At 43.8% G+C, this 13,149-nt stretch overlaps 1 protein-coding gene across 2 annotated transcripts; it reads right to left on the reverse strand.

Annotated features, from left to right (window-relative positions):
* Positions 1 to 944: 944 nt before the first annotated feature.
* On the reverse strand, positions 945 to 12,754 carry LOC139382607 (solute carrier family 23 member 2-like). Of its 2 annotated transcripts, XM_071126717.1 has the most exons (12): positions 12,497 to 12,754; positions 10,667 to 10,801; positions 10,168 to 10,325; positions 7,713 to 7,872; positions 4,142 to 4,323; positions 3,698 to 3,818; positions 3,374 to 3,530; positions 2,824 to 3,077; positions 2,520 to 2,684; positions 2,068 to 2,176; positions 1,814 to 1,909; positions 945 to 1,615 (listed from the first exon to the last, which is right to left on the reverse strand). In XM_071126717.1, the coding sequence occupies exons 1-12, from the start codon at positions 12,542 to 12,544 to the stop codon at positions 1,353 to 1,355; spliced, it is 1,848 nt and encodes a 615-aa protein (XP_070982818.1). In that variant the 5' UTR covers positions 12,545 to 12,754; the 3' UTR covers positions 945 to 1,352. The 2 variants fall into 2 exon arrangements, with proteins under 2 accessions (XP_070982818.1, XP_070982821.1); XM_071126720.1 differs by lacking the exons at positions 10,168 to 10,325; positions 10,667 to 10,801; positions 12,497 to 12,754 and adding an exon at positions 9,959 to 10,143.
* Between the last annotated feature and the right edge of the window lie 395 nt (positions 12,755 to 13,149).

Here is a 13,149-nt window from a genome sequence, read left to right on the forward strand (position 1 = left end):
TTATTAACAATGTACAACATTTCCAAGCAAAAATGTATTCACACCCCAAAAAGCCTAAAATTCATTTAGAAAATACAAAGCAAACCTATATAAGGGCCAGGATTCAATCCGATCAGCGGTAACAATCATTACCGGACAAACACAGAGCTTTTCATTGATTTTTTTGTGGGCCATTTATCTGCATTACATGCTGACCATACCGCACGCATCGCGTCCGTTGCAAAATACACATACATGTTATTCAAACATTGCACCCACACTGCTCGCACAAGTCAGCAAGCATCTGCGTAGCCAGGCGCTAAAATATAACTTGGTTGTATTTGTGATGCTCAACGCGCTGCAAGTCCTTCCTCTCCCATCTGCTCATTGGTTTTTAGGAGCATATACCAACATGGGTGATTGAAAGATGAACTGAGATCCACACTCCAGTCGGTTGTGGTAATGCACCTTAAAGTTGGTTGCCAACCGGCATATAAAGTCCAAATAATAATAAGAAGCCTGAAGGAAGGAGGAGAGATGACTAGAAACTAATTTGGTTTACCGTTTTATCTGTGGATTAATCGTTGGAGTAGAGGACTTGTGCATTTCAGGTAAAATAACAACCCAATGTTTATATCCCAGGACAAATTAGCTAGCAAAAGCAAGCAAGTTAGCTAAATTGCCATAAATGTTTAACGCTTTTCATTAATTTGTCCCCAAATTAATATAATTGGTTCAGAGTTTGTTTTGATATTTCAAACTGCGAGTCCTGATCGTGTCTGGTGTGGGGGGACAAAATCAATATGTGCGCAATGGTGCACGCAGATGTTAGAGCTGTCAATATGTATAGCAGCAGCTGTTGTAGTCATTGTCATGAAACCACACCTGTCCTGATATCCTAGCCATGTTAAAAGTTCAGAATGAGAAAGTGCAGGCTTTATAGAAATAATTACACATTTAAAGTCATTAAACAACATAATAGGGATTTATATCAATGTAATCAAGATGTACATTACATCCCACATTCCAGTGGGATGGCTGTATGGGATTTCTACTAATTCTACTGGGTGCATCCTATGGCAATGTGTGCGATAGGTAATGCCAGGAGCCGCTTGTGGATTATTACAGCTCTAATGCAGTTACACCTCTGACACTGCCTAAACAAAAACAATGAAAAGCTATGCGTTTGTTGGCTAACGAGGGTTACTGCTAATCTGATTCTGGCCAAGAAGTGAGTAGAAAATGTCTGACTAAATAAGTATGGATAGCGTTCTTTTACAGTGTCTTAAGAGCAAGACAGGTGGTCCAAGTCACGAGAGCTGCCTTTGTTATTGTTGTTGTTGTTTTAGCCAGAGTCTGGGCTTGCTCAGTGTTCATAGGGCCACTGATCTGATGATATGTGAGGGCTCTGGCTTCCCAGGTTGCTTCTTGGCCTCCAAAGAGTCCACCCCGGGCTTGTCCTGTGAGCTGGGTGCATTCAGAGGGAGGAACGGCACATATCGAACCCAGGTGTAGGAGGAGAGGCAAGAGCTGATTCCAAATGGAAGGTTGTACACCTCGCTACTCTCCAAGGTGTTGCTGGAGTCGTCCAGGTGGATCTTGTTCCAGGCTATGATGCCTCGCTCTCGCTTGGTTCCTGTGTGGCACAAAGCAGTGGCATTAGAATGCTTCAGCTCACCTATAACAGAGACTTGTGAATCTTAGGAAAGATGTGTAATGTTTTTGAGGTCTGGGGAGGAGATTAACTAACACTGAATATATTCTCTTTACCTAATCATTACTCTATGTGAAACAGTTGATAGGTATTCCCCCTTATTCCTGGGTGGAAGCTTACCAGGAATGGTGTTATCAAGGAAGAACCCAAAGAAGCCTCCAACAAACATGCTGGTTGTCAGAAGCACCTGCAGCAGTTGGTCCAGCTCGACCACACCTGACAAAGAGAATAGAGTTCATCACACTGGGCCAATTCACATACTAGAGGAACCTTAGATCTCCATGTTGATCTTCTGTTGAGCTTTTCCCGCAGCTTTTTTGAAGAAGTTTGAATGTTTTGTTTTACAGTGTTACATGCGTTATCTGCTCTGATACCTGTTGCTATGGCATCTGGGTTCTTGAATATCCAGTTTGGAATGACCAGTCCGGAAAACATGGAAAACCCAAAGATAAAGATGTTCCGGGAGGAGTTCATGTCTGCATACTGTCAAATGATAAGGAGAGAGGAGATGACAAATAAACAGAGCCAACCAGTCATTAGGGTTGCAAAAGTCCAATAACTTTCCCCAAATTCCCATATTTTCCATAGATCCTGGTTGGAAGATTCCCGGAGATCCTGCTTATTCCCTCCTGATACCAGACATATTTTAACAGGGATTTCTGGAAAACCTTAGAATTTTACCTGAATTTTGCAACCCTACTTGTCAGTAAAGACCTGAATGAAAAAGCCTTCACATGCAAAATGTCTTGTGGCCATTGTACAATAACAATAGGTAAATAAACCTAGGCAACTGTCCAAACTGGTGTGAGTCTCCACAGGAGTTTACCTGCAGATTTGAAACTCCAGCTGCAGATATGACCCCAAACATGACCAAGAACATTCCTCCAACCACAGGTGTGGGGATGGTGGTGAAAATGGCTCCAATTTTACCAAACAGTCCCATGATGATCAGCAAGACGCCACCAGCAATGATCACCATTCGACTGCCCACCTGCAAGAAAAGAGAACATTGTCTATTGAGGCTGTTCACAGCTAATAGCTTTTATAAGTTCCATATTCCCAAAAAACATTGATTCAGCTCAGTTTAACATCTAAAAACAGATTCTATATTGAAAAATAGCCCATCTCACCTTGGTGATCCCCAATGCTCCCACATTCTCACTGTAGGAGGTAGTTCCGTTGCCTGTGCCCCAGGCCCCAGCCAGCAGACAGCCAAGCCCCTCGATGCCAATGCCCCTGTTGATGGCATGTTTTGGGGGAGGAGGGGCCCCTGACAGCCTGGCACAGGCGTGGTAGTCCCCCACCGACTCTATCATGGAGGATATCACCCCAGCCAAGATCCCTACCACTCCTGCCAGGCTCACTGTTGGTAAGCCCCACTGACCTGAGTTTGGGTGGTCCAGTTAATGTATAATACATTAGGGTCTTTTTAATAATGCACATATCAATAAACCATACATATTCATTACCCATATAGTGCAAAGGGCTAGGGTTAGGGCTAGAATAGGTGATAAGCCCTGAGTTTTTCCTGACCTTGTGACCTGACCATGTAACCAGACCATGCGACCTGACCATGTGACCTGACCATGTGACCAGACCAGGAAAAACGTATCCAAACATCTGATTATCAGGTTATGGAGTTGTTGCTTATGATCCCCCCTGAGCGGCTTTGCCTCCTACCTGGGTATGGGAATCTGAACCAGGGGGCCTGGACTATGACATCCCCTTTCAGGTCTGTGCGAGCCAGGTAGCCATATTGCCCCGGCTGTGAGGGCAGGACGTCAGAGATGGTGAAGATGTAGCAGATCAGCCATGACAGTGTGATGCCAAGGAGCACCTGAGGAAGACGTCACATACAGTACATGTAAATATGTTACACCAGTCATTATTAGGACCAGGAGTTTTTCCAGACCACAGAAACTGACCAGGGAAAACTCTGGGTCCTATTTAAGGGTTTGAGAGAACAGTGAACAGCTTTGAGTCTTAATTTTCCAATGGACTTACTGGTAGAATCTGGAAGATGTAGATCTTGGTGGTGTGGAGTTTCTTGGTCTTGCTGTATGTTGGAAATGGTACAGGGATGTGTCGGAGGTACTGGGAGAACAGGATGATCAGAGCAGTCGTCCTGTAGGAAAGAGACTAACTCTGTTCACAAAGCAGAATGTGCCCTCTAGTTATGCACTTACCATCTTACAGTATGCAGCCATTGACATGCATGAATTCATAGCTACGCCAAACCTGGTCTGGGACAGCTAGAGGGTGAGCATGCTTTTGTTACAACCCTAAATCCAGCCGATTAATTGAATCTGGAGTTTTAATGCGGGGCAGGTACACAAACCTGCACACCTTATGGCTCTCCAGGTCAAGGATTGATGACTACAGGCTTGTGGGTGTTTGGAAGTAAAATCCATAAATCAGACTTAAATAACCATACTGAGAGGTACATACATAGTTGAGATGCCCCAGTGGTTCCCTGCATTCATTCCAGCTGAGTCGTATAGGGACAGGCCAATCAGAGAGATGGTGGGTGCGATGGTGAGGGGGCCAATGAAACGCATGAAGAGACCGATGAGGCCAGAGAAACCCACCAGGACCTGGAACAAGGAGCCCACCATGATGGAGCCCTGTAGCTGTAGAGGAATAAACCACATAATCATATACACACAATCAATAACCATAATAAGATGGGAAATCCTATAGATGGGAATCCTGTAAATAATGGGTTGTCAAGGCTTATTAAGAAATGTTCAAATGTGGCTAAACTCGCCCTCTCTCTCAATAAAATACACTGAGTGTACAAAACATTAGGAACACCTTCCTAATATTGAGTTGCACCCCTTTTGCCCTCAGAACAGCCTCCATTCGATGCGGCATGACTCTACAAGGTGTCAAAACCATTCTACAGGGATGATGGCCTATGCTGACTTCAATGCTTCCCATAGTTGAGTCAAGTTGGCTGATTGTCCTTTGGGTGGTGGACTGTTGAGCATGAAAAACTCAGAAGGGCTGCAGTTCTTGAGACACTCAAACCGGTGCACCTGGCACCTACTACCATACCCTGTTCAAAGGCACTTAAATCTTTTGTCTTACCCATTCACCCTCTGAATGGCACACATTGGATCATTGTTACTCTAACTTCCGCGACGCATATAAGGCCCTGCCCCGCCCCCCTTTCGGAAAAGCTGACCACGACTCCATTTTGTTGATCCCTGCCTACAGACAGAAACTAAAACAAGAGGCTCCCACGCTGAGGTCTGTCCAACGCTGGTCCGACCAAGCTGACTCCACACTCCAAGACTGCTTCCATCACGTGGACTGGGAGATGTTTCGTATTGCGTCAGATAACAACATTGACGAATACGCTGATTCGGTGTGCGAGTTCATTAGAACGTGCGTTGAAGATGTCGTTCCCATAGCAACGATTAAAACATTCCCTAACCAGAAACCGTGGATTGATGGCAGCATTCGCGTGAAACTGAAAGCGCGAACCACTGCTTTTAATCAGGGCAAGGTGTCTGGTAACATGACCGAATACAAACAGTGCAGCTATTCCCTCCGCAAGGCTATCAAACAAGCTAAGCGCCAGTACAGAGACAAAGTAGAATCTAAATTCAACGGCTCAGACACAAGAGGCATGTGGCAGGGTCTACAGTCAATCACGGACTACAGGAAGAAATCCAGCCCAGTCACGGACCAGGATGTCTTGCTCCCAGGCAGACTAAATAACTTTTTTGCCCGCTTTGAGGACAATACAGTGCCACTGACACGGCCTGCAACGAAAACATGCGGTCTCTCCTTCACTGCAGCCGAGGTGAGTAAGACATTTAAACGTGTTAACCCTCGCAAGGCTGCAGGAACAGACGGCATCCCCAGCCGCGCCCTCAGAGCATGCGCAGACCAGCTGGCCGGTGTGTTTACGGACATATTCAATCAATCCCTATACCAGTCTGCTGTTCCCACATGCTTCAAGAGGGCCACCATTGTTCCTGTTCCCAAGAAAGCTAAGGTAACTGAGCTAAACGACTACCGCCCCGTAGCACTCACATCCGTCATCATGAAGTGCTTTGAGAGACTAGTCAAGGACCATATCACCTCCACCCTACCTGACACCCTAGACCCACTCCAATTTGCTTACCGCCCAAATAGGTCCACAGACGATGCAATCTCAACCACACTGCACACCGCCCTAACCCATCTGGACAAGAGGAATACCTATGTGAGAATGCTGTTCATTGACTACAGCTCGGCATTCAACACCATAGTACCCTCCAAGCTCGTCATCAAGCTCGAGACCCTGGGTCTCGACCCCGCCCTGTGCAACTGGGTACTGGACTTCCTGACGGGCCGCCCCCAGGTGGTGAGGGTAGGCAACAACATCTCCTCCCCGCTGATCCTCAACACTGGGGCCCCACAAGGGTGCGTTCTGAGCCCTCTCCTGTTCTCCCTGTTCACCCACGACTGCGTGGCCACGCACGCCTCCAACTCAATCATCAAGTTTGCGGACGACACAACAGTGGTAGGCTTGATTACCAACAACGACGAGACGGCCTACAGGGAGGAGGTGAGGGCCCTCGGAGTGTGGTGTCAGGAAAATAACCTCACACTCAACGTCAACAAAACTAAGGAGATGATTGTGGACTTCAGGAAACAGCAGAGGGAACACCCCCCTATCCACATCGATGGAACAGTAGTGGAGAGGGTAGCAAGTTTTAAGTTCCTCGGCATACACATCACAGACAAACTGAATTGGTCCACTCACACAGACAGCATCGTGAAGAAGGCGCAGCAGCGCCTCTTCAACCTCAGGAGGCTGAAGAAATTCGGCTTGTCACCAAAAGCACTCACTAACTTCTACAGATGCACAATCGAGAGCATCCTGGCGGGCTGTATCACCGCCTGGTATGGCAACTGCACCGCCCTCAACCGTAAGGCTCTCCAGAGGGTAGTGAGGTCTGCACAACGCATCACCGGGGGCAAACTACCTGCCCTCCAGGACACCTACACCACCCGATGTCACAGGAAGGCCATAAAGATCATCAAGGACATCAAGGCGAGGTCAGTACAGGTGCATCAAAGCTGGGACCGAGAGACTGAAAAACAGCTTCTATCTCAAGGCCATCAGACTGTTAAACAGCCACCACTAACACTGAGTGGCTGCTGCCAACACACTGACACTGACTCAACTCCAGCCACTTTAATAATGGGAATTGATGGGAAATTATGTAAATATATCACTAGCCACTTTAAACAATGCTACCTTATATAATGTTACTTACCCTACATTATTAATCTCATATGCATACGTATATACTGTACTCTATATCATCGACTGTATCCTTATGTAATACATGTATCACTAGCCACTTTAAACTATGCCACTTTGTTTACATACTCATCTCATTTGTACATACTGTACTCGATACCATCTACTGTATCTTGCCTATGCTGCTCTGTACCATCACTCATTCATATATCCTTATGTACATATTCTTTATCCCCTTACACTGTGTACAAGACAGTAGTTTTGGAATTGTTAGTTAGATTACTTGTTATTACTGCATTGTCGGAACTAGAAGCACAAGCATTTCGCTACACTCGCATTAACATCTGCTAACCATGTGTATGTGACAAATAAAATTTGATTTGATTTGACATATACAATCCATGTTCAATTGTCTCAAGGCTTAAAAATCCTTATTTAACCTGTCTCCTCCCATTCATCTACACTGACTGAAGTGGATTTAGCAGGTGACATCAATAAGGATTCACCTGGTCAGTCTATGTCATGGAAAGAGCAGACGTTCCTAATGTTTTGTACACCCTGTGTACTGTTTATGCCATTTAGCAGACGCTTTTATCCAAAACTTACAGTCAGTACATACATTTTACAATATTGATGGTTCCAGGAATCAAACCCTGGCACTACAATCGCCATGCTCCTCTCTCTCTCTCTCTCTCGCTCTCTCTCTCTCTCTCTGTCTCTCTCTCACTCTCTCTCTCTCGTAAGTGTGTCACTCACCGCTCGCATGCGGCTCTGCCACACCTCTACATACTCAGGAGAGGTGGCATTGACCAAGGAAGCGTTCTGGGTCCAGGCAGGGCATGTCCACTCTGGCATCGACAGCATGGCCATTGAGGGAGCCAGCAAGGTGAAAGTACCCCCCTGTAGAATGGGCAGTCTGAGGGGTAGAGAGAGAGAAAGCACGAGAGAGGGGGGGGGGGGGGTATGATGTCTGAAATCACAATTGCAAAGATGTTCTGTCTAAAGTGTAGAGACTAGTACATAAGGAGTTCATCCCCATAATCAATTTCACAGTGAATTAGGATTAATTTAAATCCCTTTGCTTTGTAGTATCATCTGAAACAGACTTGTCTTGTACAGTAGTTCAAGACAATCATCCAAACAAAAGTTGCCTTTTATGAATCAACCCCTCCTTTTCTTCCGTAGAGAACAGCCTCAATCAATTCCCAGCCAAAGTGCAAGTCCTTAGCTAATCCTCCAGGTTCAAACAGCATGGCCCGAATCACACAGCACATTGTTTCTCTAGATCTAATTTTAGGCTTTGAAGGGCTGATTCAAATCTTGTGAGGACGTTATGTAAAAACCACGTCTTTCCAATCAAGACTCCTACAGGTTAATGTAATGACTATCTGCTGTGTGTCTCCATCCTCTGATACATTAGGCCGCACTTTCAATTCTACTATTGTTGACAGATGGATCAGTAATGACAATGGAGCCACTAAATACATTGAAGTGGTCGTTTGTCTGTGTAAATGTTGACTCCTATGGCATTACAATACAATTAGCTAAGTTTCTAACTGACACGTATAAATGTGTCACATCTCATATCCTGATCAGGGCTGTGCTGGAGTTTCACTCCCTACTAGCGAGTTCAACACATCCATTGTTTTCCTCACAGCTGACCTCCAGGCTTTTGGAGATATTTGCCTGCAGGAATGTAGACTTAATGTGAGCTGGTTTATCAACCTAATAAGATGGAAATTTCTACCTAATCCTGTTATGATGATATGATGCAGAACTCTGGGTCAGGTTATGGTTGGCCAGGTTGGACCTGGGCAGCTGGGCAGTGCCATACATGGCCTTACAGTACACCATAGACAGAACAACACCTTGCTTACAGTACACCATACTGTAGATAGAACAACAAATTGCTTACGGTACACCATATATAGAACAACACCTTGCTTACAGTACACCATACTGTAGATAGAATAACAAATTGCTTTCAGTACACCATATATAGAACAACACCTTGCTTACAGTACACCATACTGTAGATATAACAACAAATTGCTTTCAGTACACCATATATAGAACAACAAATTGCTTTTGGTACACCATAGATAGAACAACACCCTGCTTTTGGTACACCATAGATAGAACAACACCTTACTTTCAGTACACCATAGATAGAACAACACCTTACTTTCAGTACACCATATATAGAACAACACCTTGCTTACGGTACACCATACTGTAGATAGAACAACAACTATCATTTTCCATTCTCAATCAGATAAATATATGTTTCTGAGAAAAATCTAGCACTTGCATACCATACTAAGACCTAGCTAGTGCACAATAATGGCACATGCTTTAATAACCTAACGCCCCAGTGCCCACTGCATAATATCCTATTGTGTGAGGATAATGCATCACACGGACCGTAAAAACATGCTTCAAAGGTCAACAGAGGCTTAGAAGGAAACTAAAGAACCCATAGTATACAGCCCAGTTCAGCCCAGTTCATGGGAAACTAAAGAACCCATAGTATACAGCCCAGTTCAGCCCAGTTCAGGGGAAACTTAAGAACCCATAGTATACAGCCCAGTTCAGGGGAAACTAAAGAACCCATAGTATACAGCCCAGTTCAGCCCAGTTCAGGGGAAACTTAAGAACCCATAGTATACAGCCCAGTTCAGGGGTGTCAAACTCATTTTGCCCCGGGGGCTTCATTCGGTCTTCAACAAGGTCTGGAGGGCTGCACAACATTATTATTTTTTCCATCGCGGTCAAAATTTGCTAAACAAATTCCTCTATCTATCCATTGTTTTGGGAATTTTCGATGCTCCCTGACTGTCTAGCGTTCTTTTGGGTGATTATCAGCGAGCTGATAACATGTCTACACAGTTTGGATTTGGTTTCATTGGTTTTAAAGTATATTGATTTCATGGAATGTATGGCACTTTGTTTTGATTCCAACATGACAAGACAACAAGGAGATGCCAAGCCTCACCCTCTACCTGTATGGTGTCTCCATATATCATGGGTAACTCCACCTTCACAAGAGGTTATCTCTTTAAAGTCAATCTTCATTGACCATATAAAGTTTGGCCCCTTTCTTCTTTCTTCCCCTTGCTGTAGGCCCCCTTTATGTCAACAGTCACTCTGTTGTTGCTGATGAATGATTGGCCCAAAGCCATATCCAACCAACCCCAGCTCCCCTCCTCACCTGATTCCAAAGGTGACCTGCAGCAGGGTGCACACGCCTGACACAAAGAAGATGGTGCTGATAAGGTGACCCTGGGTCAGGCTGTCATGCTGCAGACACAGACCCTGAGACAGGATCAGAGGGATGGCGATGATCCCTCCAAACGCTGTCAGGCAATGCTGATGAGAGACAGGGAGGATGGAGGGGAGAGAGGAAGAAGAGGAGATGCACTCATGAGGATTAAACCCACAGAGGATACTGAAGCCAAGATGAGCAGCTGAAATCACAGGTACATGTTCAGTGTCAACAAAAATCTCGCTGTTGAATATTTAAGTTTGAGGTCCTCATGTGACTTGGTGGCCCAAATTAATCCTGGGAAACTAGGTTATTTGACTGTTCATCCAATTGATTACACTGCCTAATCAAATCAATGGAGCCCCGAGGAGGCCAATCCTCAGCTGCACCCAGGCCAACCTCTACCAGTGAGCCTTCAATTATACAAAGTAGGGCTTTGAACTACCTGAATGCCCAGAATGATGCAAAGGTACCAGGGTGGGATGTCTGTGACACAGTAGGCCAGTTTGTTCTTGTCGTCCTCCTCAGAGAGGTCGGAGCCCTCCTCATCCTTCTCCAGATCACAGAAACGCCCATCAATCTACAGGACAGAGACCAGGGTCGCATTCATTGGGGTACAAATGGGTCTGACAGACATAATATCACTTATAACACAGGCATAATATCACTCATAACATAGGCTTAAAACCTTTTAATGCAGTGAGATAAATCAGGGTCACACAGAGTGATTCTTGGTAGTCTTAAATAAATCTACTTTGAAACTAAAGTATATACCTCACACACTTACAAAAAGGGCTTAAAAAAGAAGCCACCTATACCATGTCAGATATTGAGTTGAAATGTATTTAATTTTGAGTTTGCATCATAATATTACACTTTATTTACATTACAGAAGACTTAAATACAACAAAACTGTTTGACATAGAAACACTGAATTTTCGTCTTTAAAAAAAAAGTATATCGATGATGAAATTATGAATAACATTTCACCCATGAGGCCAAAGAGGGCGCTTTTGGTCATTCACTGCAGGAAAGGGCTACTATCACCCATAGGGGTTTTAAATGATTTACTGAAAGTGTTTTGTTAAGACATTCTGGAAACCCCCAGCCTATCAATGCTTGCTGAATAGATTTACTCAGAGATGTGTGTAGACTGTTTGCTTACACTATGGAAGTTTACTTGCTAATGTTTTTGTCAAATTTGACTTGAATGTTGACTGTATAGCGTACAGTATATGATATAAGATTAATACATTTCTTATCTCATTAAACTACACAAATCCTTTATTTCAGGCAAACATTATATGATTTTGATCATGGGGTTGGGGAGGTGTGCCCCTTTCTGTACAATGAGCTGATTTCTGGACAATATTTCTGCAGAGAATAAAAGCCTTATTAGCTACTTCTATACACAATTATAAACTACAAATTAGTGGCTAATATGTGTAGCTAAATACATTTTCATGGCTTTCATGGACAAAATCAATTATGTGTGTCAATAAATGAACAAATCCAACAACTCACATAGAAACCCAGTATCCTTCAAGTTTTTTCTTGCCCCTTACTGTCATTTTGAGGTCAATTATTTGCACCAGAGAGCCATTATAAGTAAGTTATGCATGAGGGACTAATTGTGGGTCAGGTGATCGTATTGACAGAACCGTATAGAAAGTTAACAACACTTCTCAGCCTAATAAGAATGAGCAGCTTCATTCTGCTCAACCAAACCCATATAATAGAGCACACATCCTATTTCAAGGTATACATGTGACGGTTGGGTTGAAGTAGCATTCATATAAACAAGACCCATTCTAAGGAATTCAAGTCACTCAGTTCTTATGAATTCACTCAGACTTAACATACTATTGTAGCCCGTTACATTATTACAATACTACAGTATGCAATCTGAAGAGTACCACATGTGTTATGATATGGTAATTAGTTAAGAGGAAGAGATCAATATATCACCAAGGCTGAAAATCACTAGGAATTTGTTTCTTTGTTTGAGTTTACACATTCATCCATGTGCAGAAAATGCATTACATGTGTTCCCTCAGAACTTGTACCTGTAATAGGTGGCGCTCGCAAATGTCCGTCTCCGATACTAAGAAAACTATCATTGTTGAATATTGTGTAAACATATCTAAATGTTACAGCGTTTATGCTTTACAGCCTGTAACTTTTAGGTTTACTATGAACATAATCTTTACTCAAATTCACTGCAGCAAATGTCAACATAATCCTCCAGAACGGGAATAATTGTGTTCATACTTACAGCAAATGCGTAGTTTTCGAGACCATTGCTTTCCTTTTCTGGAGCCATGGCTCCAGTCTGGACTCAGCTAGGATGTTGGGTCCTCTGAGTTATGAGTGAATAATCTCAACAGGCGAGCAAAGAGGAGAGAGAATACAGGAGAAGGAGAAAAAAAGAGAGCTATAGAATGCAGGGAGATGGGAGAGAGAGAGCAAGATAGGGGAAGGAGGGATGGAGAAAGTTAGAGAGAGTAAGTAAAGAGAGAGTTGAACACGAGACTACTGCTGTTGCTGATTGTAACTGAAATGAGTCCCACCACCAGCCTCTCATGTGAACCCAATTACAACAGCAAGGCAAGCAGCTGATCAGGCCCTCGCGACCGTAGAATAGATCCTTTCAGGACACTAGCTCTAGCTCTCTTTCTCTCTCTCTTTTATTGGCATGACAAAAAATGATTGTGTTGCTAAAGCACAATGTTGAACTAATAGAAACAATAACACATTTAGAGTAATTGGAATCCTACACACTCTTTACTGTATAACCCTGACATCAGTACCGTATACCAGAGAAAAATACTGTATGTGTGTCACACCCTGACCATAGTTTACTTTGTATATTTCTATGTTTTGGTTGGTCAGGGTGTGAGCTGAGTGGGCATTCTATGTTTCATTGTC

Source organism: Oncorhynchus clarkii, chromosome 2 (assembly GCF_045791955.1).
Source record: "Oncorhynchus clarkii lewisi isolate Uvic-CL-2024 chromosome 2, UVic_Ocla_1.0, whole genome shotgun sequence".
NCBI lineage: Eukaryota > Metazoa > Chordata > Actinopteri > Salmoniformes > Salmonidae > Oncorhynchus > Oncorhynchus clarkii.